The sequence below is a fragment of the Arachis hypogaea genome, chromosome 8, assembly GCF_003086295.3.
Source record: "Arachis hypogaea cultivar Tifrunner chromosome 8, arahy.Tifrunner.gnm2.J5K5, whole genome shotgun sequence".
NCBI lineage: Eukaryota > Viridiplantae > Streptophyta > Magnoliopsida > Fabales > Fabaceae > Arachis > Arachis hypogaea.
The window spans coordinates 42,286,992-42,313,064 of record NC_092043.1 but is presented as its reverse complement, the minus strand read 5'-3'; the positions used below and the strand labels follow the sequence as shown (position 1 = coordinate 42,313,064).

General features: G+C 27.0%; 1 protein-coding gene across 2 annotated transcripts; it reads left to right on the top strand.

Annotated features, from left to right (window-relative positions):
- Positions 1 to 4,685: 4,685 nt before the first annotated feature.
- On the top strand, positions 4,686 to 19,142 carry LOC112707567 (naringenin 8-dimethylallyltransferase 2, chloroplastic). 2 transcript variants are annotated; one of them, XM_025759351.3, is made up of 12 exons: positions 4,686 to 4,868; positions 8,715 to 9,013; positions 9,610 to 9,696; positions 10,711 to 10,785; positions 12,591 to 12,674; positions 12,838 to 12,927; positions 13,869 to 13,970; positions 15,497 to 15,592; positions 17,299 to 17,370; positions 17,459 to 17,554; positions 17,897 to 18,004; positions 18,741 to 19,142. In XM_025759351.3, exons 1-12 carry the CDS (start codon positions 4,811 to 4,813, stop codon positions 18,780 to 18,782), a joined length of 1,209 nt encoding a protein of 402 aa, XP_025615136.1. In that variant the 5' UTR covers positions 4,686 to 4,810; the 3' UTR covers positions 18,783 to 19,142. The 2 variants fall into 2 exon arrangements, with proteins under 2 accessions (XP_025615136.1, XP_025615137.1); XM_025759352.3 differs by lacking the exon at positions 10,711 to 10,785 and having other exon boundaries at positions 4,694 to 4,868.
- The last annotated feature ends 6,931 nt before the right edge of the window (positions 19,143 to 26,073 follow it).

Here is a 26,073-nt window from a genome sequence, read left to right as displayed (position 1 = left end):
ATCACCTCTTTCTTTGTTTCTATCAATCTTAACATATTCACATTATTTTTATGCTTAAATTTTTTACCATTTTTCACTTTCCAACACTCCCTAAACCCCTCATATTCCACGAACTAAAATCATTTAAAAACTTTATTACACACCTTATTTTGGTTTTTGGTGCGGCACCTTCTTGCTTTTTTTTTCTGTTTTGCTTGGCTTCTTTTTTGTGCCAATACTTTATTCTGAACTTGGAGAATAGCCATAATGTCCTCATCCTCATTATATAAAACAGCTCCTGATTCGACAACCAGATCCCAAGCAGCCCTATTTTCAGCCATATCTTTATCCTAACTTTTTTCGTGTTCATCTTGATTAGTTTCACTATCTGTATCCTACTCTGAGTCCTCCGAATCTTCCAAGTTCCTTACAGCCCCTTCATCATCCAACCCAGTTTCCTGCACCACTGTATTCTCATCCTCTAAATCGGAATCTTGCACTGCATCACCCCTCATCAGACATATGCCAACATGCTACTTACCACTCTCGTCCAAACTGGCGTGGATCTCATTAACTGCACTTGGTAGAATGTTTTTCTCCGCTGTGTTGTTCGAATAATTCTCTACACCTCCGCCAATCTCTTTTCCGGCTTGATTCTGCTCGTCAGGTGCATAAGGGGCTTCACGCTCCTCCCTGCCCTCCACGCCATCAAGTTCAGCGTGGACATTATCACCTCCGCTACTAGTAGTTGACTTCCGCACTGCTCCCGGATCTGCCTCGTCGGCGCTGTTCACCGTGGCATCAATCCTTTCGTGAACTCCATGACCAGCCACGGCCCTTTCTTCACCGTTGCCCGTAGCAGCCAGCAAAAAGACCCTTTTAAAATGCACAATGACGTACTCTCCATCGCACTACACAGCCACTTCGCCGCCACACCCCACTAACAAAGCACATAAGACAGCTAAGGAAGCTGACAAAAATGCAGGTGTTAATCATTCTCCAAGCTTAAAACAGAAAGTCGAAAGTGCTGATGGAGATGAACCGCAGCAGCAAGACAGGCGAAACAAATATACTAATTTAGTGGCATCTTACATTTTTGTGCTAACCAGCCTTTGTTTTTTTTTAAAAGGGTCACTGAAAAAGAACACTTTGTGCCTTTTGTTTAATTTATACCAACTGTTTTGCACTTCTTTTTCTCTCCTGATAATGATTTCATATAATTTTTAGGAAAAAGAAGAAGAAAAAGAACAAGTTGAAAGAACCTGGTAAAAGAAAAAGTGCTCAGGCACCAGGCAATAGAGCAGCTCCTGGAAAGAAGGTTAACATCCTCTACTGATTGTGTTGGTTGAACTTGTACAAATTACTACTGTAGACTGATGTTATTGAACCTGTTTTCTGATGCAATCTCTTTTAATGAGAATTAATTGTTTGATTTTAGGTTAGTGTTAAATAGTCAATTATTTTACTCTCTTTTTTCAGAGTCTCTTATCAATTATTCAGCTATTTGCTGGCTCATGCTATTTTCAACTCACCCTGTTCCCTTCTGTTGAGAGGAGCTGAAAATCAATCCTATTTGTGTTTCTTGGTAAAGTTTCTGCTTTAATTTCTCATCTTACATTTTTCTGTTTGATTCTGTTGTTTATCTTAATTAATTTCTTTTACATGCAAACAAGAATCACATGATGTTGTGTAGTGTAGTGCAATGCTTTTGATTTTGACTGTTGTTGAATTTTTTATGATTATAAATTTTTTTCTTTTTTTTTTGTTGAATTTCTTACTACTTTAGTGATCATCTTCTATGAATCCATTTATGGAATTCTACATCATGGGTTAGGTTGGCTTATAGTTCTATGACCTCATATATGGACAAAAAAATTCCCTTTTTTTGTTGATTTGTGTTGCTTTTTTGTAATCTGCAGAACTGATGAGGTAATCAATATTCAATTGATGGTTTTTCCGCAAATTTACCAAAAATGGAATAAGCATTTTTCTCCATATTTTAGCTTGAAATAAAGAGGTTGTTATGGCTTATTGGCATTACATTTGCCTAATATAAATTAAATTATTAGTTTTATTGTAGGATTGTAATTTTGTTAGTTATAATTATAGCATGTAAATCAATAAAAAATCAATTCTTTTTATACTTTCTTATTTTCTCCTCTCAAAAGCGTGGTTATGGTTCCTAGTGGCACACTTTCGAAGCGTAGCCAAAACCAATTCAATTGGCTTGTTTCTTAAAGCATGGTTGTATCTCTACTTTTTGGCACGCTTTAAAAGCATAGCGAAAGCAAGTTTTTCTTATAGTGCGAAATATTTATCGATTTGTTACTAGTTTAAAAGAAATTTGTAATGACAGTTGCGATAGTATTGCAACTAATTAAATATATATTATTTTCTAGCAAATTAGTGACTACTTTGTAACTTTGGTTTTTCATTTAGACTAACTTTGGTTTAGCGACAAAATTCCTACAAATTTAATTAAGAATTTTCAAAGATTAGCTATAGATTTGCTATAAATTGTGATAGATTTGCGATCATATTAGCGAACAACTTGCGACGAGTTAGATTCGGAAAAATTCCTCACCAATTAGCGTCAACTAAGCATTCTATTTTCTCTACGAAGTTAGCTTGGATTTAGCGATGAGTTTACTGCAGTAGTGTTTGATGCTAATTAGCGACTACCTATTAGTCTATTTCTTTTACGGAATTAGCTTTTAATTTAGTGATAGATTTGCGACTATCTATTCAGTCGCTAAAAAACTTTTCCGATAAATTAGCGACTATTGTATTTGCCTCACTGATCTGTGACTTGTAATTAGCGAGGAAAGCATTGGTTGCTAGGCGGTAGCTAATCCGTCACAAATTATATTTTGCATCAGATTAGCAATGATTTTCTGACTGTTTTTGTGGTAGTTAATCGGCCTTATTTTTGTAGTGATCTCTTTCTCGTTCACCTCAATATCACAAATATTATAAAATGAATTGAAAAAAAATGAAAAGAGATTTAGAAACTTTCCTTTTATTTAATGTTTCCTTTGATTTTTAACTCCCCATTTCCTTTAATCACTAGACTTTTTCTGAATATTTGCATTTTCTCAACCTGTTATCAACAAACTTTACATAGAAATAATGCCAAACATTTAAGAATTATCCAAATAGTTTTCATAAGTTCATACACATAACATCTATAATTTTATATTAATAACATCCATAATTTTATGCTCACAACATTCATAATTTCATACATATGATGTCCATAATTAATATTATCAAATTTTAAACTATATGTCTTATGGTATTTTTTAAATTATTATCTTATATGTACATTAATGAATCATAATTTTAATTATTTTAATATTTTTTATTTAATATTCATATGTATACTTATTTATTGATTTTAATATAATGAGTTAATAATTACTTTTATAAATTTATTTTTTAATTTTTATTTATATTTTATATTTTATTTTTTATTTTTTAATAGTCTATATATAAAATATGAGCTGTATAGTAAAAATTGTTAAATTTTTTTAATTTAATATCTATAATTAATAAATTGGTGTTAATTTATTATTTATTATTTTATTTTGTAGATTAAAAACTAATAATTTTAGACGTTTTTAATAAATAGAGACTAATATTATTACTATTTATTATTTTATTTTGTAGGTTAAAAACTAAAAGTAACCATATTCTTGGTAACTGCGTAAATTTTAAATCAATACTTATTATTTATATACACAATTAATTCAAAAGAAATTTATTATTTGACTAAATAATTATTATTGAATTTAATGTTTATTTTTTGTTTACTTATGTAAACACCAATCGACTAAAAAAAAGTTGGCATTTAATCAATTGATAAAAAATATATACAATAATAATAAGTGTAATTCTTAATTTTTAATTTAAATAATAAGTCAATCCAAGAATAAATTTATTAATTATCTAACAGCAGGATTTATGGATAATATTTAGTAAATCGCATTGAGTCAATTCTCGCATAAGTACGTAGTTCATTGTTTAGAATTCAAACTATGAATTCTTGCACTACAATTTAAAAAATATGATCGACTAATCATTTATATATCTATTTTTTTAAATGGTACAATACAAATGTTCAAATAAAGAACAAAGATTAAATTTTGCAAGAAAACAGAAAATAATAAGAAAGAAAATTCAACATCCCCATGGACAAAATAGAGTTTCTTGTAAGACAAGTGTTGGTGACTGAAAAAAAAAAATTTATTGTCGAAGACTACTAAATTTGAAAAAGAGAAAAAAAATTATATTAGTCATTAATATTAAATACATATGAGAAATCAAAACATGCATTAAAAATAAATTAAATAATAATATATATTTATATACAAATATATAATAATTTATTTTAGTGTATAGTTAATATTTAAAAATAATTTTATTAGATGAACAATAAAAGATACCAACAACATAAACAACAGGTAACATTTTAAATTCACTAATAAAAATTATATCTAATTAATTCAAAATTTGATTTTCAAAATTAAAATTAACTTTTCTATTTTAACCTATTCGTATACATTGTTAAAAAAACGTGGTTCTTTATATTTTCTCTTTAAAAAAAAGAAAAAAACATACTAGTATAGCTGCGTGCTATAGTCGTCGTTGAGTTAGTACTAGCATAAACTATATACGGCGTTGGAAGACAGAAAACCTTTTAGAAATAAAAGATAATATCCGGTGGATAGCAACTTGTTAGAAAATTACTTATTACTTAAATGATTTGATGCTCTAATTGGCAATTGCAACTTCAATTTCAAATAACACTAATTAGCTGATTTCATTTCTAATGGCTTTCGGGCATTTGGTCTCAATTCCCAGATCAACTTCTTCCGTCGCCACTGTTGGTACACATCTTCTTCTTCTCTTTTCAATTAATTATGATAATAATGCTATTATTATTTTCCAATTTCCTTCGTTTATAACAATAATGATTGAATTCTCTTCTTTTGTACACAAGAATGGTCACAAAGCAATATAATACATCATGCATCGAAGAATGTTTGGGAGATGATAATAATTACCTTAGTCTGTAACCAATCATTTTAGGTTTTGGATTTTGATTATGAAAAACAAAAATTGTTAAAAGGCTTCTACCAATTTAATGAGATTTCAAGTTTTCAACTAAGTTTCACGTAGAGCAACACTTGTATATGACGCGACCAATAATGGACCTTTTTTTTTTATATAAAATAAAGTTATATGACTAATAAAATTTATTATCTTTTATCGATATTTGACTAATGATAAATATTAAAGATTTAATTTTAAGCTATAAATTTTAAATTTTAATAGTATAAAATTAAGGTATTGATTCAAAGTGTTAGGTAATATTAATAAAAAATATTTATTGCCCTCTTAATATTTTTTTTTATTTACATAACCCATTAGATCTGGATTTTAATTTCATAAATATTCAGGGATTTACTAATGATGAAAATAAAAAAATAACATTGGAGCCATGAAAAGTTGAAAACTTAGTTTTAACATTTATATTTTGAAAGAATATATAGTCCTCAGCAAAATTCATAAACATATTTTGAAGTTTGTTATTATACTCTTCACACAGTTCTGAACATAAAAAACTTAACAAAAAATTAACCAATTATATCTCAAATGACATAATCTTCTTATATTTACTTAGAGACTGCGAGTTTGAGTCTTCCTATCTTTGGTTAAAAAAAATTAATAAAAAAAAAGATTTATTTTTATTAACATATTATGATCAGTGATTGATTTTGAGTTCTTTAACAGAGAAAGTGAAAATTATTACATGTAAGATACATCATCAGTTTTCTTTTATGTGTTAAATATATTTGGAGGAGCCAACGAATTATAATTTAAATGGCATACTCTTTTTATCTTCACCCAAAAATTTTAAGTTCAAGTCTTAATCTTAATTTTAGAAAAAAAAATATATTTTGAGAATATATAAATAATTAAGAGTTTAAATTATTTTCTTAATTTTGTCATAAAAGTTATAGTAAATGTTATTATAGGTTGATGTATTTTAACAATAATCAAACAGAGTGTTCTTTTCTTCAACCAAAATATATATTGATCTATTTATAATGTATTAACAACATCGGTTTGATTTAGAAATGAACGAATTTTGTTCTTGTTCTCACTTTGTTTCTGTTAGCGTTATATTATTTGTGCACCTCTTCTTGTTGTGTTTTAAAAGAAGTGAAATATAAATATTTCTATAACTAAAATATCTAATATTAATCCTTATTAATCCCTATAAAATCAAAATATATTTGTTAGGTAGCGAATATAATATAAACATATAAATATTTATATTTAGTTAGTTAATCATATAATAAATTCTAGGTTCTAAATCCTTACGTAACTAAAACATTTGGTTTTTTAGTCAACCATATAAATATAAACATCAACTTTTAGGTAGTTAAAACAATATTAATCATGATATGTAATTGTTAGATAGCAAATTATTATCATATGTGAAATTAAATTGAAAATATTTTAGTGTAAAAAATAATCATAATTTATCTTTTTTGTTTGTATTTATTAATTATTGTCATAATAAATACATAATATTAGATATAATAAATATATAACTCTAAATATTACATATATTCAATTATAAATATTAAATTAAATATAATATTTTAGATTATTATTTTCTCAGTATTACTCAATAAAATATAGAGTGATAATTGAAAACAGACAAAATAAAACTACAAATTAAAGTTGTCTCAAATTAGAAATGAAGGAAAGAAAGAGTTTCTGATAAATATTAACAAATCATGGCTGTGGAATTTTTGTTATTGATGCAATCTTGAAATTATAACTTTTAGTAACTCTCTCTCTCTCTCTCTCCATATTCTGTGTATTACTGATCTGATATAATATGGGTAAAGTATATTTTTTGTCTTTAAAATTTGATAAAAGTTTTAAAAATATCCCGAAATTTTATTTTGTTTTAATTTTGTCCCAAAAGTTTTCGATTTGTATCAAATATACCTCTGACGGCTAATTTTTCAAAAAATTTAAGATCGATTCAACAACAATTTCATAAGAACAACCCCTCAACACAAGCAAATCAAGCATAATTTTCATGCATTATTATCATATTGGTCTTAAATTTTTTGAAAAATTAGCCTCCAAGAGTATATTTGATGCAAATCGAAAACTTTTGAGACAAAATTAAAACAAAATAAAACTTAGGAGTATTTTTAAAACTTTTTATCAAACTTCGGGGACAAAAATATACTTTACCCATGTAATATTTATAAACTTTTAATATATATAAACCTAACATTAAATATTTTAATAAAATAAAAATTAGACTCTAAAAAGATCATATCGAAACATACATGCGTATCTATTCATATATTAATTAACCCTTGTTTTTATTCAACATATATCATAATAATAATGAATGTAACATTAGTCAAATTAGTATGAATTTTGATTTTTCAACTTATAGTCTTGCGTAACTGTTCAAATATCAGATATGCATCTTTAAATAATTAATGGAATTTTTTAAATAAATAAATTAAATCTTATATTTATATTGATATATATTTTAAAAATTAGAATAAAATTTACTTTTTATTTTTAATATTTTAAAAAATATATTTAATTAATTTTAATTCTATCTCTATTCTTAATTTTTTGTTTGATTAACTGATTTTTCCAATTTTACCCTTACCATATATACATATCATTATCATTAATTCATGAGTAAAGTATCATTTTTGTCCCCAACATTTAGGGTAAGTCTTATTTGTGTTCCTAATGTTTAAATCGTCCTATTTGTATCCCTAACGTTTATAAAAGTGATTCAATGTTATCCTACTATCAATTATACTAACAAATCAGATTATATTTTTCAATTATTCTAATTTAGATGTATTTATTCTCAATTAGATCTCATTTGTATGTGTTCGATTTTAATATTATACCCACTATTTGTGTTTAGATTCAATTATGTCCCTAGAAAAATGAATTATGTAAATGTTGTAGGAATTAGTTTCAACTTTTGATGTGCTATTTTTCGGAGTGGATCATCGATTCTATCCCAGACATTTGTATTCTAACTTCAAGAAGAGATTTTTAAAACTCAAAGTAAAGTGTTCATGATGTGTAATTGATGGCAGGATAACATTGAATCACTTTTACAAACGTTAGGAATACAAATAGGACGATTTAAACGTTAGGGACACAAATAGAATTTATCCCAAACGTTGGGGACAAAATCGATACTTTACTCTTAATTCATTATCATGTTAGTCATCATTCTCACTATGTATGTGTCTCCTTCATGAGTGTCATTTCGTTGCATCATGCACCCTCAGCACTGCTACCCAACTGCACCACCAACACCCCCACCTCTTATCCAAACCTAAGTGTAAACATGGAATTTTATTTTTTATTAAAACAAAATCCGGCTATTAATGTAAGTAGGTCACTGCTTGCAATATGATTTGGAATAAAAATATGCTTACAATTTTAACCTTTTAACAATTGTTTTGTCATAGAAAGTTAAAATGATAATATCATTATTACAATGGACATTGATATGCACAAGATGTCATATATATATGTGACTAGTGCACTACAGTTAAAACAACTATCTATTATTAATTGTCTCAGTAGATATATAGTTAATTAGCGTCTCAATTCTTAAGGTCAGTGTTAATACGAAAATTAATTTGACTTTTCAGGTTCTTATGGAACAAGAGCTTTATGGCAGAGTAACAGGAATGTCACAAAAGAGCAGAGTATCAAGACATGTTTGCAGCACAATATTTCAAAGCTCCATTATAAAGGCATTGAAGGAGGATCTACAACTCATCATAAAATTCACAAAACATCGTTAATAAATGCAAGATCTTCTGCACAATCACATGAATCTGAACCACAAGCTCATGAAAAATCACAAAACGACCCTCTAGAGTCTATTAAAAGGGCACTGCTTATTTTTCTCAAGTTTAGTAGACTTTATGTATTTTTTGGCATGATGGTTAGTCTCATTCTTAATTCATATGGTTTTAGTTTTAAATATTTGATTTAAATTTTAATTTCATTTCTAATATTTGAAACGTTTTATTTTATTTTAAATATTTTATTTCGTTATATTTTAGTCATTTGATTAAAATTTAAGTTTTTTTCTTTCAAAAATTTCTTTTTTCTTTGTTGTTATCTTCTTTTTCTTTTTTATTATTCTGTCATTTTTGTTCTTAAATTATTACAACACTTACTATGATCACTACAATTATATTTTTATCACTATTTAAAAGAAAATTATAATAAAAAAATAATATTTTTAGTAAAAAAAATTATTTTTAACCAAAGGATTAAAATAAAAAAATAAAATATTTGAATATAAAAATAGAACATTTCAAATATTAGGACAAAATTAAGACTTGACTTAAAACCTTAAGAACTAAATCATTATTTTACTCTTTTCTGTATTATTAATATTTAGTGGTGTGTCTGGTTGAGATAGTATTGTGTAACATTTATATAAATTGATTTTACTTTTACCTTTCAATCAAACATACCCTAAATAAAAATTTGCCATCATTATCAATTGTCGATTTTATTTGTTTTGAACAGATACCAGCAGGACTTTCTTCGTCATTTCTTGCTGTGGATAATTTTTCAGAAATATCTCCAATATTACTTGTAAAAGGAATCTTACAGGTGGGCTCTAATTAACAACTTAGATAATTTATTTAATACGAATTTTATAATCATATAATTGTATTTTAACTAATTTCCTAATAGACATTATTCAATCAGTAGAGAAAGAACAAAAGAAATAAAATTAATAGTGCATTACATGCATCTTTTTATTATAGAAAAGTGCTGATTTTCGGTTATTAATATAAAAAATTAAAAATAATAGATTTATAAATATTTCAACGTATTTAAAGTTAAGAGAGATGAATATTCTGCCCAATAAATAACATAAATTTGAATTTATATGGTAGTAACAAATTTCAAGTATGTTTGTATTTCTTGATTTTAGGATTATTAGAAACTTCAAATTAATTATTTTTAAAATTAATTTATTTCTTAGTCTTGTATAAATTGATTTATTTCAAATTACTTACCCTGTGTATAATTTAAAAATCACAATAATTTCTAGACATTATGTATCTATTTCTCCGTGGTAAAAAATGTATTATTATGTGTTAAACTTTGAGATAACGTTTGGTCTTATTCCAAGTGTTTATCATTATTTTTTATTTTGTTCCTAATATTTTATTTTTATTCTTAATGTTTAAAGAGATTTTATTTGCATCATATCCTTCTATCAACATCTGTAAAAACATTTGATCTTGTATGATATTTTGTTTGAAGTAATTCCTAATCCCTATTTGTTTTTCATATCCTGCCTAAAAATTGTTTTTTTTTCTATTTTATAATGTGTAGTTTTACTTTTTTTAAAAAGTAAAATTAGAAAGTCAAATTTTTTCAGTAAATATCAATCAATTTTTTAAAATTATATTTTTTATTCTAAATAATATATTTTAATTTTAAATCCTTAACTTTTATTTTTAAATTTTAAATTTTATTCTCAAATTTTAAACCTTTTTAAAAATAAAACAAAAATAATAATTTTTGTTAACTAATATTAATTAACCAAAAAGTGGTTTCTGTATTTATTTTTTAACATAGTTTAATAATCTCAAATTTTCTCTCATGTTTCAGTATATGGTGCCTTTCTTCTTCACGTTTCAATTTATTGTGGGAGTGAATCAAGTATGTGACATTGAAATAGACATGGTATGTACTTATTACTAAAAGTCAACTATAACTTAAATTTTCATTGCTTGAATAGACGAGGTGAATACAAGTATATATATTTTGGGAGTCACTGTAAAAACGTTTAAAACGTTTTTTTTTAAATAATTTTTAATAATTAAAATTTAATATACATAATTGATTAAATTATGTTATTTTTATCAAAATTAGATCAAACTAATTAATTTAATTAAAAAATAATGAATTAAATCTTAAACTAATTTAAATTAATATTATTTTTCATAAAAAATAATTACAATAGTCTTATTATCTTTTTTTCTGTCGTCTGTTAGAATTTAGAATTTTTAAAATTAATATATATATATAATAGAAATATTTTAATTATTTTTTATAATAGAAATATTATAGTTATTTTTTATTAAAAAATATTAATTTAGATCGGTTCAAAATTTAATTTATTAATTTTTCGGTTAAACTTATTTATCCAATCTAATTTTAATAAAAATAACACAATTTAATCGGTTATATGTGCTAAATTTTAATTGTTAAAAAATATCTTAAAAAAAAGACATTTTTAACATCTTTATCTAATTGATCTTTATTATTTTTACATACATATTTTGAGCTAATTAATTGTGTTTTTTTTTTATCTCTAATAAGCATTTCTTCAAACTATTTTAAGTGATCTAGAAATTATATTAAATTACATTTTCACATATAATAGTAAATTGATTTTAAATCCGTTTATAGTATATATAGTGCACTAATTCACAATAATTTATATAAATAAAATCAATTTTAAATTTAAAAACCGTTTTAAAGTGATTTATATAGAAAATAGCTTTCAACACATAAAAATTAGTTTTAGTCGGTTTATATATATATATATATATATATATATATATATATATAATTGTTTTAACTCATTGGTGAAACAATCAGCGTAAATTGTTTAATAGTCTTGGTTGGTTTGATTGTTAGGCCAAAATCGATTCAAACAATTGAATCGACTGACATGATTGGTATGATTAGACTGTGGAACTGGTAGCCCAATGTTTTAAAAGAAGAAGACACTATTTTGTAAAACCAGTTTTATTTTATTTGAAACCAAAATCAAATCACAACACTGGTTTTTATAATTTTGTTTATAAGAAAAAGCGTGGTTTCAATTCAGTTTTTTACTTTTAAAAACCTATTTCTTTAAAATGGCTTGGTTCCGTTTTAGTTCACTTAGTTAAACTCAGTATTTTTTAGTACCCCGAACGTATAGTCATAAATAAAGTAATATTTTAAGAGTAAACACTTAATTTGGTCTTTGTCTATTTTTATCAAGACCAAAGTGATTTTTGTCTAAAAAAAATGACATTTCGATTTTCAACTTTTTTATTTTGGGATAATACAATTTTTTTGTTAAAAAATCTGTTAAATAATAACAAAATATTAATTTTGTGGGAGGTTTTATTTGTATTTTATGAGAATTTTAAATTTTCACAAAATTCTTTTCAACAATATAACCAATTACAACCACTATTACTGCCTTCTTCATCCTCATTATTATTATTATCACTCATACCTTTATTATTTTATTACTTTATCATCATTATTATCTCTTCTACCATCATCATCATTAATATCAATATTATCAATATTAAAGTTCTCATTTTTCATTTTTTATTCGATATTATTTTTTTCCTTTAAAATATATTTGTACTACAATTACTTTTTTCCGGCATCATTTTCATTAATATTTTAACCTTATTGCTTGTCGCGTTGCATATTTTGTTTTCTTATTATTTATTTTTACCTTTGTTATAAATTTTTTGTAGATTAATAAACCAGATCTTCCTTTGGCAACTGGAGAATATTCCTTCACATTTGGAGTTATACTTGTGGCATTATTCCTACTTACGGTATCTTATGGATCATCACTTTCAACAACTTATTATTATTTCTCATAAATCATATATATATTCGTTGTTAGTACATTAAAAAATGATTCAAAGATTGAATAAAATAATCTTTCAAAAAGATATTATTACGGAGAGAAGGCTTATTCTTTATGCTTTTGTGCAGAGTCTTGGACTTGCATGGATGGTAGGATCAAAGCCATTAATTTGGAGTATTATTGTTGCTGCAGGCCTAATGGCTGTATATTCAATTAATGTGAGTTTCTTTAAAAAGTTTTTAAAAAAATTGTTTTTAAATTTTATGTTCTGCTTATAAATATAAGTAACGGATTAAGGAGTAAGGACCATGAATCCCAAGTATTTAATAAATACTACTTATACATATGATAATAAGACATATGTCTTTATAGTTTATTTAGTTAACTACTTATTAAAGTTAGAATTTTCTTTTAAGAGTTTGTGTGGGTTCAAATCTCATCTCCACCAATTTTTAAATCATATAATTTTACATCTTTTTTGTCTTTTCTTAGTTTTTGCATTATTTTTAAAAATTTTAAAAATCAATTTTTAAAATACTTGTTGTCCCAATTTATTAATATAAATTCTTTTTAAAATAATATTGAGATAGATATTCTTTAATTTAATGAATTTAATTAATAAATATTATGCTTATAAAGATTTCTAAGGAATTTACAAATTGAATTTTTATTATATTTATTGAATAATTTTTTTTTAATCAAATTACTTTGATGCCCTCTATAAACCCTTGAAAATATGCTTTTCCACTATGTTATTGATCTCCTTTCTTGTTTTAGTCAAAGTTGTATCCAACCCATAATTGAGAAACAATGTTAATTATTTTTTCGAAGCATGTTAGAGAATATTAAAATATTTGTCTATTAATTAAATTAATATTGATTGATATTTTTTAATAATAAAATATTAAGTATTTATTATTTAATTATTTCTATAAATAAGTAATACCTTAATTTACATAAAAAAAACTACCACGTAACACAAATAACATTTTAATATCTAATTTATTCTTAAGTTATTATGATGAATTCTACTAGAGTCAATGGCAAATTTCTTTCATATGATATTATAATATATTTTTTTTATCATAATTTTATGTATTTCTTTTTCTAAAAAGAATCTTATATATGTATTTATGTATTTTATATCTATATTTTTCAGTTGCCTTTATTAAGATGGAAGAGATCTGCAATTCTCTCAGTACTATCTAATGCAATGTCTATGATGGCATCATTTCATATGGGACCTTTTCTGCACATGAAGGTATTCTCTTATAAACTATAATTTTTAGAGAGTAAATTTTGATTCAATTTTTTTTAAATATTATTAAACAGATGGGATTTTTCATCTTAAAATTTGTGATTTTACTGTAAACTAATTTTTTTTCAATTTTTCTCAATGACTAAAAGTTTTTAAAATAATGAAAAAATTTAGAGATACTTTGATTTTTTATATGGACATTAAATAATTATCTAAATATTTTTATAAAATTCAAATCAAACATTCGTAAATAATTTGCTAAATATAAAAGTTATTTGAAATTTATAAAAAATATGATATTTTTATCATATTTTTAAATTATTTAAGATATTATTTGTTATTTATATTTTCGAAGTTATTTTTGTTAATAATATGAATTTTGAAGTATCATTTGATAGTTTACTCATAACGCAACTTGGGTTTGATAGTAATATGATAATATCTATCTATTATTTATTTCGTATTACATAATATTAACTATACAATTAAAATATATCACATAATACTCTTTAATATAATTGAGAGAGAGATTGCCACAATGTTATTGCTACAATACCAGAAGATGATGCCTGTGGTATTTTGGAGGATTTTTTTTTTTTTCTTTTTTGTGGTCATAGGAGGACTGTTCTTAGACCTTTACGGATTTTTGTTTGGGCCTTAAACTTCATCCTCAAATCCAGGTAAAATGAAATAACAGAAAAAAGAAAAAGGGTTTTTTGGACATTAAAAATGGAGGTTCCACGACCACTATAATAAAAAAAGGTTCCTATTTTTTTTTGGTTTCCAAAAAAGAAGTTCCTATTTACTTACGGTGACAGTTAGTCTTTAATCTGTTGGGTTGAAGAATGCCGTAAAAAAATTTTTTTTTCTATTTATGAAATATAAACAAAATAAATTTGGATGTGTTTACAAATACTTTAATAAATTCTTGACTAAAAAAAAATACTTTAATAAATTAGTTCAATTTTAATACAATAATATAAAAAAGTATACATTATGAAGTTGGGTTAATGTATTTAATTAAATATTTAAGCAATAGGAACCGTAAGTATTTTTACAATTATATTAAGTGTATATTAAAATTAACTACTAAAATTATTTATTAATGTAAAATACATATTAAAAATTACTTAAATTACATATGTATGTATAGGTGACTGATTTGGTAACTAATATTTAGTATACAAGTAGTATTTTTATTATTTTTATTAATGTGATAACATTATTCGATATTTTGTGTAATTATACTAATAATACATAAAAATAAAATCTTTAATACATTATTCAATTGCTTCTTTAAATATGAATTCATACTTCGAAGTTGCTATCACATATTAAATATTGGAACACATAATTATTAAATAGATAACGTCTTTAACCAAAATTGTAGGTTGTCTTAATAGTTCATCATAACATAAACTTTAGTTGCTTTTAATATGGGTTCTAAAGACTATTCATTTAGTTTTGATTAATGCAATTTTCATGAAGTCTAATGCAATTTTTTTTTTTCAAATACATGCGATGCTCAGACCTTTGTGCTCAAGAAGGCAGCTACATTTCCAAGATCTATGCTTCTTAGTTGTTTCGTCGTAGGTTGTCTCTACACAGTAATATCAATATCAAAGGTAAAATTTCCTACAACAGAAATACTAGTATTTTTAATAATATAAAATTACTTTTAATAGTATGAAATTATTTATTTTTTTATTTACTGATTAAGTGTTAGCAAAATTTTAATAAAAATATTACTTCTAGACTTTTTCTTTTTATAATTAAATCCAACAAAATCAGATTATACATACGTCTATATATATATGGTGAATTATATGGTAAAGATGTAAGTTTATAGATTTTTCTTTTTATGGGATGAAGGAGAGATTGAAAAAGGTAGGACCCACACTTTGAATAACAATAAAATAATCAAAAATAACTATAAAAGAAATTTATTTTCACTCAATATGTATAGTAGAGTGCCCCTGTATATATTTCACCTTTGTTCTTCAATTTCTTTTTCCTTTTCGTACACACTTTTTGTCTACATTTCTTTTTTCTTTTTTTTTTGCCTACATTTTCTTCTTCTCCCTTCTCCTTGTTTTTCTTGTGCATCTTTTTCTGTTCTTCCCTTCCTCTCTTCTTCTTTTTTTTTCCGTTATGTTTTTCTTTTTTTCTCTTTCTCCAAAAAGAACAAGAATAATAAGATGAGAAATAAAAAAATGTAAACAAAAAAAAGCAAAAACAAAAAAGAAAAAAACTGTAACAGTAGAAGAAAAGTTTTTGTATTTTTGTAGAAAAAATTATGTATCTCGCAATTAAAACTTTTTGCGTTTTTTTTTTATTTTTTTTATAAAAGTTTACAACTTTTGTTTCAATATTTTTTGTTTCTCCTCCATAACAATAAATACAAAATTTTTGAAAAAAAATATATATAATTTTATAAATAAACTAACACATCAATTCTGTATTTTTTTTTTCCTTATCGCTCCTTTTTCCTCCTCTTTTTCTGTATGTTTTTTTTTTAGTCCATGTAATTATTTTGTTTGATATTTTTGTTTCTCCTCTTATATTTTGTCTATGTAACTATTTTATATTTAACTTCACAAATTTTTGTGTATAGCTTTATATATTTTTTTTATTTCTTTTATAAAATTTTTCTACTTTTTTATTTTTTATTTCTCATATTTGAGAATGAAAAAAATACATAACTTTATAAATAATAATACGATTTTTTTCTTTTTTCTGAGCTTCTTTTGTATCTTGAAGAAGTAAAAAAAAAAAAGAATAAATGCAACAGCAATGAGAAAAGTGTGTAATTTATATGTATTTTGTGTGGATTATTTTTGTTTAGTCAGTCAACAACTAAGTTAACTTGGATGGAGACATAGACAAAAACATTATATTTAAAGACACTGAATTAATGTATTTTTTATTCATCTTGATAGGAAGACACATAGATACTAAGAGGTGACACAACTTATTTTTTATTTTTTTATTATTTTTGTTAATTTGTTATAATTATATTTTTTATTATTATATTTTTCTTTTTAAATTTTTTGAATGAAAAAAATGAGAATAAATTAAATTTTTATAATTTATTTTAATTTATCACCAAATAAAATACAAAAATACTAATTTTTATATTTTTATCCTTTATATTTTATTTTCAGTGTCTTATCTTATCTTATTCTTAAAACCAAATACAGTCTAAGTTAACTTGGCTATTATAAAAAAATATTTGTGTATGTAACAATAATCTTAAAAATAATTAACTTTAATACTTTTTTATTGGAAGTGTTAGTTTATACACAAGATTTAACACTTTGGTGAGAAACAGGATTTAGCGGATGTTGAAGGAGACAAGGCAGCAGGCTTGAAAACTTTGGCAATACGCTTGGGTGTTAAGCGGGTAATTATTTTTCTTACCTTTTATTTTCTAAATATGAGGTTTTGGTATATTATATATCCAGATTTATTCATTATTTATCTTTTTCTAGGTATTCTGGTTATGTATATCACTTATTCAAATGGCTTATGGAATTGCTATTACAATGGGAGCATTATCTCCTGTTTTATGGAGCAAAATTGTTACGGTAATGTGATATTTGCATATATATTATAATTAATTATTGGTGTGTAGTAATAAAAAATGTGCCTCAAAAGTTTATAGTTTGCTTCTCTCTTCACAAATTTTTACATAGAAAAACTAATGAAAATTCACAATGTATGTTAATCTATTCCAAAAGTTTCAATAATACATTCAGTATAGTCTTTTGTTATGATAATCTTAGAAAAAGTTCATATAATGATATCAATTCGAATAACTATTTTGGGGTACGGTTTAGACTATTTCTATAGAAAATAAGGCATTTTACTCTAATTCTTTTATTCAATTTATCAATATTTTAAATTTGTGGTAATTTTTAACTTATTAGGTTCTGACACATGTCATCATGGTTTTATACGTTTGGAATCACGCTGTTAATTCAGTAGATTTATCAAGCAAAGATTCGTTACAATCCTTTCATATGTTTATGTTTAAGGTAAGCAATAATTTACTTAGAGCATGTTTTGAATGTTAGCTAGGAATTAGAATTCATTCAAATGTTAACTTTTTTTTTTCATTTTGGAATAAAAATAAATTATTTAAATTTTTTTGAGAAGTTTAATTCTCTTTTTTTTTATTTGTAAATTAGACCAAAAGGTTTGATTTTTAACTTCATTCACACACTATAAATTTAAATTTTATTCTATTAATATATTAAATTCATTCTAATCATGGAATTGAATTTTAAATAAAAATAAATTCTTTTTTTAAAAGAAATAAATTTTTTTTCTTATGTTAAATAATTTTTAAACAAATTCTTAGTAAAACAATACGAAGTATTATTTTCTGGACAAATGCACTTTACTTGTTATTGAATTTTGTACGATAAGTTAATTATGTAAATGGAGTAGCTCCATTTTTTCCCATGTTAAAAAATTAAAAATTGTTTGTGTTTAATCTAATAAAACCAAAAGCTAGTTTTAAAATTAACTTAAAATATATATTTTATACAAATATACATATATATTATTTTATTATTTCAATTCAACTACTCTAGCTGAATTTCGGTTAAATTTCTAAATTTTTTAACTTTTATACTGATCTGATTTTCGGAACTTTGGATATTTGTTCCTTGACTTAATTATTTCAATTATTTCTTAATTAAGCGATGCTGTATGGATAAAACTATTATGCTTTATGAGATTTATCGTTTTCATATTTTTTTGTTGCAGCTTGTAACTGTGGAATGTGTCCTTGTACTATTTGTTCGTTGAAGAAGTAGTGAGATTGTGGGTTTAATAAATGGTGCAGCATTATCCATACGTTTCAACTAGATGAATCTTCGTGCAAGTTTATTATATATATTTGTGCAAGTTTATTATATATATTTACCACGTGGTTGCTCTTACCGGCAGAAATAAAAATGTATTGGTATAATAAATATATGACTTAATGAGAAACTGACATGTGAATTATATAATTTAGGGTAAGTTACTCAAATAAAATTATTACAACTTTATATTATCATATTACAACTTTTTCAAATTCGATCAAGACGTAATTGTAATTTTTTACATATCTATGTACACTGTTATTGATAGCAGTAATTTCAAAGTCAACGTATTGGTAGTCAAGGTTTACATTTAAAATGGTGCATGTAGAAACCATTATAGATAACAACGGTTTCTGATGAACTGTGGCAATGCATAAACTATTATAGGCAGTAGCAGTTTACGTGAGGTTTATGCATATGTGAGGTGCTTATATATACTCTTTCAAGACAATGAGGTAATAGTAGAGTGTCATTTTTTATAAATGGATGGTGAAGAAAGTTTCCTATCTCTAGTACATTGCTCTGGAAAAATTCAAAAAAGCAAAAGGCATGGCGTTAAATTTAAAGATAGAGAACCGCTGAGTATTTTTATCCGATCATCGAATACATTGATCGATACAAAAAGCAGCATATTACAGAAGCTGGAGGTGTGCGGGACAAAGTGAGTAAAAAAGTTGTTTTACAAGATTCCTATTGCTATTGTGTCAACCGGTATGAAGTATGAAACATTTGCGATAGGCTCCGATGAAGATATGCAGGTCTTGTTTCCCTGTAAGTGAAGTTTTTTCGAAGTTAGAATACACGAATTGTTTGCGAAGTTGGAAGATGGCGTCGGCAACTTTTGGGCATCAACGCCAAATTCTCAGTCGACGGCGATGGGGTGCCTCAACGTCGATGCTTGTAGTTGCACCTGCTTGTATTTTGGTTGATCCTCCATGTATTGCAGTTGGTATTGCCAGTTCACCTTCGCGTGTTCCTGATTTTGCATTTGAGTCTCGACCGGATCGAGTTGAAAATGCGATGCGAGATGATGATTCGGACAAGGAGCCAGTCGACATTATTGGGGACAATGATGACGATACTCCGAGCAAACCACCTATATCCCATAGGCCATCGAGTTCCGGCACACAGCAACATCCTCCACATTTGTCAACCTTGAACTTAGAAGCCATAGGCTGACAGCTAGATGTCGATGCAACCTTGAACTTAGGGTAGAATTCTACTGGCCAACAATGAAACAAGATTGCATCAACAAAGTCAAAAGATGTGATAGCTGCCAAAAATATTCCTCAACAATACACAACCCAGTTAAGTTGTTACACAACTCGGAGGTAAGTTGGCCTTTCTACAAATGGGGGCTAGATATACTCGGACCATTCCCAAAAGTCCCCGTCCAGGAAAATTTTTGCTAGTAGCAATTGATTACTTTTCAAAATGGATAGAGGCAATACCATTAGCCAAAATAGGAGTAGACAAAATTAAGTCATTTATCTGGAAGAATATTATTTGTCGTTTCAATTTACCACATGCTATTATTACTGATAATGGTCGGCAGTTCACCGACCAAAGCTTGGCAACATTTTTACAGCGTTCAAGGTTAAACACCATTTCTTCTCGGTGGAACATCCCCAAATGAATGGACTTGCCGAGGCCGCAAATAAGGTCATTCTCAATACCCTACGAAGAAAGCTCGGCGATGCCAAAGGAGAATGGGCCGACCTCATTCCTGAAGTCCTATGGAGTTACAATACTACAAAACAACCTACTACACAGGAAACACCTTTCCGATTGGTCTTTGGGTCGGACGCAATGATTCCAGTAGAAATCGCCATGGCTTCCAGACGAGCCGAACATACAACAACAGACGAGAATGATAAAACATGACAAACAAAATTGGACACAGTAGAAGAAGATAGAGACAAAGCAGAAACGAGACACAGAGCAATGCAGGCCATAATCAAAAGAAAGTACAACAAGAAAGTGAAACCAAGAGTGTTCGCCGAGGAAGACCTTGTCCTCCAGCGAACAGAAGAGGCCAAAAAACCACCATCCCATGGAAAGCTTGCTGCAACATTGGAAGGACCATACCGAGTATCACGAGTACTCGGAAAGGGAGCATATGCACTTCAAACATTACAAGGAGTTAATATCCCTGGTAACTGGAATGTTTTTTTATTAAAAAGTTATTTTGTTTAAAATGATATAGGCAAGGGGAGGCACTCTTTTTCCTACTCACAAGGTTCTTTCCATCATGGGTTTTTCTTGGATAGGTTTTAATAAGGTCCCCCACCCCATATCATTTGCATGTACAATTTCCATCTATCAATAATATAAACAGAAATTCACTACCTTATTTCTACAAATCAAATTGCCAGACAGAGCAAATCAAACAAAAGCTGTTATACGTGCCAAACTATAAATAACAATACAAGTCATTCAAATAGTTTTGCGAAATGAGTCAACTACAATATGCAATACTATTCAGTTACAAACCAAAAGCAAAAAGCCAAATGATAGAAAAACTAATCTCCTTTCTCGACTGAAACACTCTCATCCTGCTTCTCGGCCAAACTATCATCATCAACCAGTTCACCATTATTTATAATTTTTGTTACATCCAACCTACTAACATCGGCATCAGGAGCAACAATACCTATATGAGCAACAGCTCGGTCAAAACCAAGCGTAAACGCAGCTAACACTTCCTCCTCCAACTCTGGGATCCTTGCCTTCATTTTTTCATTCTCAATAACACTAGCTTCCAAATAATCTCTTACCTTCTTTGACTCGGCTTCTGAATTCTTTAACTTCTTTTTCAAATTCCTCACCTCGGCCATAAGCTTCTCCATTTTTTGTGTCTTTCTCCTACGAAGACTCTTTTACCTTCTTAATTGCAGCAGCATTATCCCCCTCCAAAATGGTGTCAAGTTCAGACGTGCAACCAATAGACAATAAACGAGTCCCAATAACCTAACCAACAACACAACAATCAAAAATTGCAGAAAATAAAAACCCACAAGCAAACAACCAGCATAAGACATGCAAATTAACCTGCAGGTAGCGAGCCACACTTATCTTACCAGCCTAGTGAATAGTCTTAACATCTGCATCAACCTGCATGACCTCATCAGCAACAGCCATGAATGGAAAACCAGCTGACCATATAGAGTTTCTCGGACCTTCCTTATAACCATACAGAACAATTTGGCTCTGGTATACTGCATCGATCTCTTCGGCAATAAAAACATCAACATTTTCCTTCGGATCGGTCAAGTCAACAACCCTAGATGAAGCCTCACCTCTTTTCCTTTTCAAAGGAACCTCCTGGTTAGCAACAGAATGAGCACTAACAATCTCACTCTCCTTCACTATATTAGTAGACGACCATTCCCTCTCCTTTCTATTGGCTTTAGATATAAAAGCCTTCAAATTAGCCGTCGTTAAGGTCGGAACTTTCTCACTTGAAAAAAGACATCATAAGAAAAACTATATCAGACAAAATAATGTAGATCTTTCGAACTCAAACACGCAATATACAAACCTATATTACCTAAATACTCCTCTATCGCCTCCCTATCTCCTTCAAGCTTCAACAAACTAGATATTGACAACAACTCTGACGAAGCCATCACCGACACTAGAAAATCTAAAATGTAATCTTCACTCTTTACCCTATTCACACAGTCTAATATTTGCTTCGGCTCAGAGCACCAGAAAATAAGGAACCTCTCATTCATCAACGAGTCCAAGAAAAATGGATAAAATTCCTCATCAATCTGTACTTTCACAAATATTTCCTTAAAGTCCTTAAATGAGGACTTATACAAACTAAAGTTACTCTGACCCAGGTAGCTACTGAAATTCACCCAACTTCCCTTCCATACACCTTTTGTCTGGAACAAAGAAAAAAACAACACTAACAATGGATAACACTCTAGGTATTCCATCAGACACTCGAAAGCTCGGACAAAAGCCCACGAGTTAGGATGTAACTATGTTGGCACACAGTTTAGTTGAGCCAAAATCCCACATTCCAAGTTAGAGAAGGGGAGCCTCATCCCCAGTTCTGTCAACATGCAAGTATAAAGATAAAAATAAGCCCAGTCAGATCGCCGTTCAAACACCCTGTCACCTTCTCCACAAGGCAAAAATTTCACTTCCAAACTCTCTCCACTTCTTATCCACCTAGCTTCATTTAACTGAGAAACAACCTTGACAGTACTAAAAATAGACACACGGCTTTTCACGTCACTGTCAACCCAATCATAAGGATCTCCCTCATCTATTACAACCATCGCTTTCTTGCCCATTATCCGACAGAAAAAAAAAAGATGCAAGTACAAACAAAAATCAAACTACTAACATTTCTTACTCATGATTCTCCTTTCAGTAAACGGTACAACTTTAAGGAAGACAAACAGTTTTTAGAAAGCAATGGAAGTTACTAAGACACTAACACTTTCACCTTCCACTACCCGAGTGTTTCTCCGTCCCAAACAACAAACAAAATAAAAACAAACAAATTTTAAACCCATCGACGGCCCACTACCAAAAGGCCAAAAGGCCCATCGACAGCCCACTACCAAGAGGATCGCTTGGAATGGTTGAGTGAAAAGATGGAATATTATCTTTTGTAAATTTATTGGTGACTGAAAAGTATTTTGATTGGATAGTATTTTGATGTTATATGTGAGTGATAAATCCATATTTTACGATTATTTTTTTAGTGGATTTATCAACTTACCTTACATTTATTCTTTAAAATTGCATGTTTTTATGAATCTCTTTCTAATTGTGCTTAATTGTTAAAAACATGCTTTCGTGCCCTAAATTGTCAAATTAATTCCACTTTTATTTCATTCGATGTCTTGATATATTTGTTGAGTGATTTCAGGACTAATAGGCAAGGATGGCTTGAAGAAGTAGAAGAAAAGCATGTAAAGTGAAAGAATTCATGATGAAATGAAATATTTGCGAAACTGTCAATCCTAACCTCTTCGTACTAAATTTAATTTTTCTTAATAATTTAAATATTAAATTAAATTATTTAATATGAGTTGGCAACAAAAAAGACACATCACTCACAATGATAGTGCCAACATGGACCATAGCCCCACGTGTGCACTAAAAGTAACGACGACACACGCCGATGTCTGGAAGGGTGACTGTGTCTATCGAAGTAATCAAATAGTGTGTACACGTGACTCATTAAATAATTTACGTATAATTGTGACTAGCATGTTCAAGTGTATTTTTGTCTATTCTTCTTATAAAATAAATTATTAAACTCAAATTAAAAAAGTATTTTAAGTATCCTTTTCAATTTTTTTATTTGAAAAATTATCCTTTTTAAATAAAATGGAATATAACTAACCTTAAGTAAAAAATTAATTCTAGTTTAAATAGAATTAAATTTCTTCAAATTTTGAATGTCAACTTTATGAAGTCTCTTATAGATTTAAGTAATATAAAATATATATTTATTGGAAAAGTATGAGGAGCCAATGAAATATTTATACAATGTGTACAATGGAGGTTTATGGAGTATTAGAGATATAATCATTAGTGTTACATTTTTCCACCAGCTGAAACTTTTGGGATGAATGGTATCATGACATGGTATTAAAGCGCTAGATCCGAAAGGTCAAGAGTTTGATCCTTGGTGAACCCAAAAATTAAACAAATTTTTCGAGAAGATGTTTATTATCCCTTGTACTCGGATGGTTATTCTAAATAGTATAGGGGATGTTCATTTCATAATTCAATAGCCATTGTACACATTGTACAAATAGTCCATTGTCTCCCTAGCGGGATCCATAAGATTTTTTTATGATTCAGGACTATTTATTATAAACCATAATAAAATCGTATTAGTAAATAAGAAAAATAGAATCTAATCTAATCATTATCCCTGGCAATGACAGATCCAAAAAATGTTGTTAGTGGGGTAATGCATATATAATATGATAATAATTTTTATAATTATATTTTATTATTGTAAAATATAATTAGTTTTCCAATTGTCTAACGAATAAATTTAATCACTAAAATAGTAAGTTAAATAGATTTTATATTTTCTTTCAATTGTCAATATAATCAAATATTTTGCTTTTTATATATATATTATTGAATAACTAATTAAAAATTTATCTCTCATATAATTACGAAATTGATTTTTTATAATATTTATAGCTGAAGAGGTTTCTTCAATTAATATTGTTATTACTGGCAAAACTAAAATTAATTTAAAAAAATACCAATAAAAAAAAAGATTTTTTTTGAGTCTATGTAAATTTTTTTAAAAAACTAAGCCATTTGATTTCAGACAATATTTTTTTGTTTTATTTTTAATATATTCTTTTTTTGGGCTTTTCTTCAACAATTAAATAGATTTTAAAATTTTGCTACAAATTTTGATATAGATAATTTATAAGAAAAATTCTTAGGTAATATTTATTTACTTAAACATACTAAAAATCTAAATTTATTTTTAAATATTAAAATAATTTAGATATTATTTTTTATTAATATAAAACGAATTAAATATATTTTTCATCGATAATTTTTAATCTTTTATAATAAAAAAATATTTAATGGAGTCAAATTTTGGCTCTTCATTATATTTATTTAATTTTTTTAATTTGTTAAGCACCGAATTAAGAAATAAAAAATGATTTTATTTTGACTATTTATAGTCTATCAACTTTTAATGATAATAGATTTATCTACTAAAATTGAATTGATGTGTTTTTTATTGGTATTTTTATATATTCATTATTGATTAATGTTTATGTTTCGAGTTTTTTTTTTCATTTCTAGACACTGAAAAGTGTGTGAACCAAGAAAAAAAAATTTAGTGGGGCCAAATTTATTTCTTAAGTGGGAGAAAATATATTTTTTATGTATTCTATGTGAAATTTTATAAAAATTCAATGGGAGCACTTGTCCCCACATGGTTGAATATAAATCTGCCCCTGATTCCTGGTTTTGCCTGTTCGCCACTGAATTATCAAAACAGTGTGCTAAAAGGGTTATAAAATCCACCATCTTCATCCCTAAAATTTGATCACGGTTACATCAAAAAAACAAACTCAAATTACGTTTGCAATCAAAATATAACTTAGTCATTTCTTACGATTTGCATCACTGTGCGAATTTTCAAAAATTACTTTAATCTTATTGAATTTCTTTCATGGCGTAGATTCATGAGTTTCATTTTTTTAGGGTTTTTA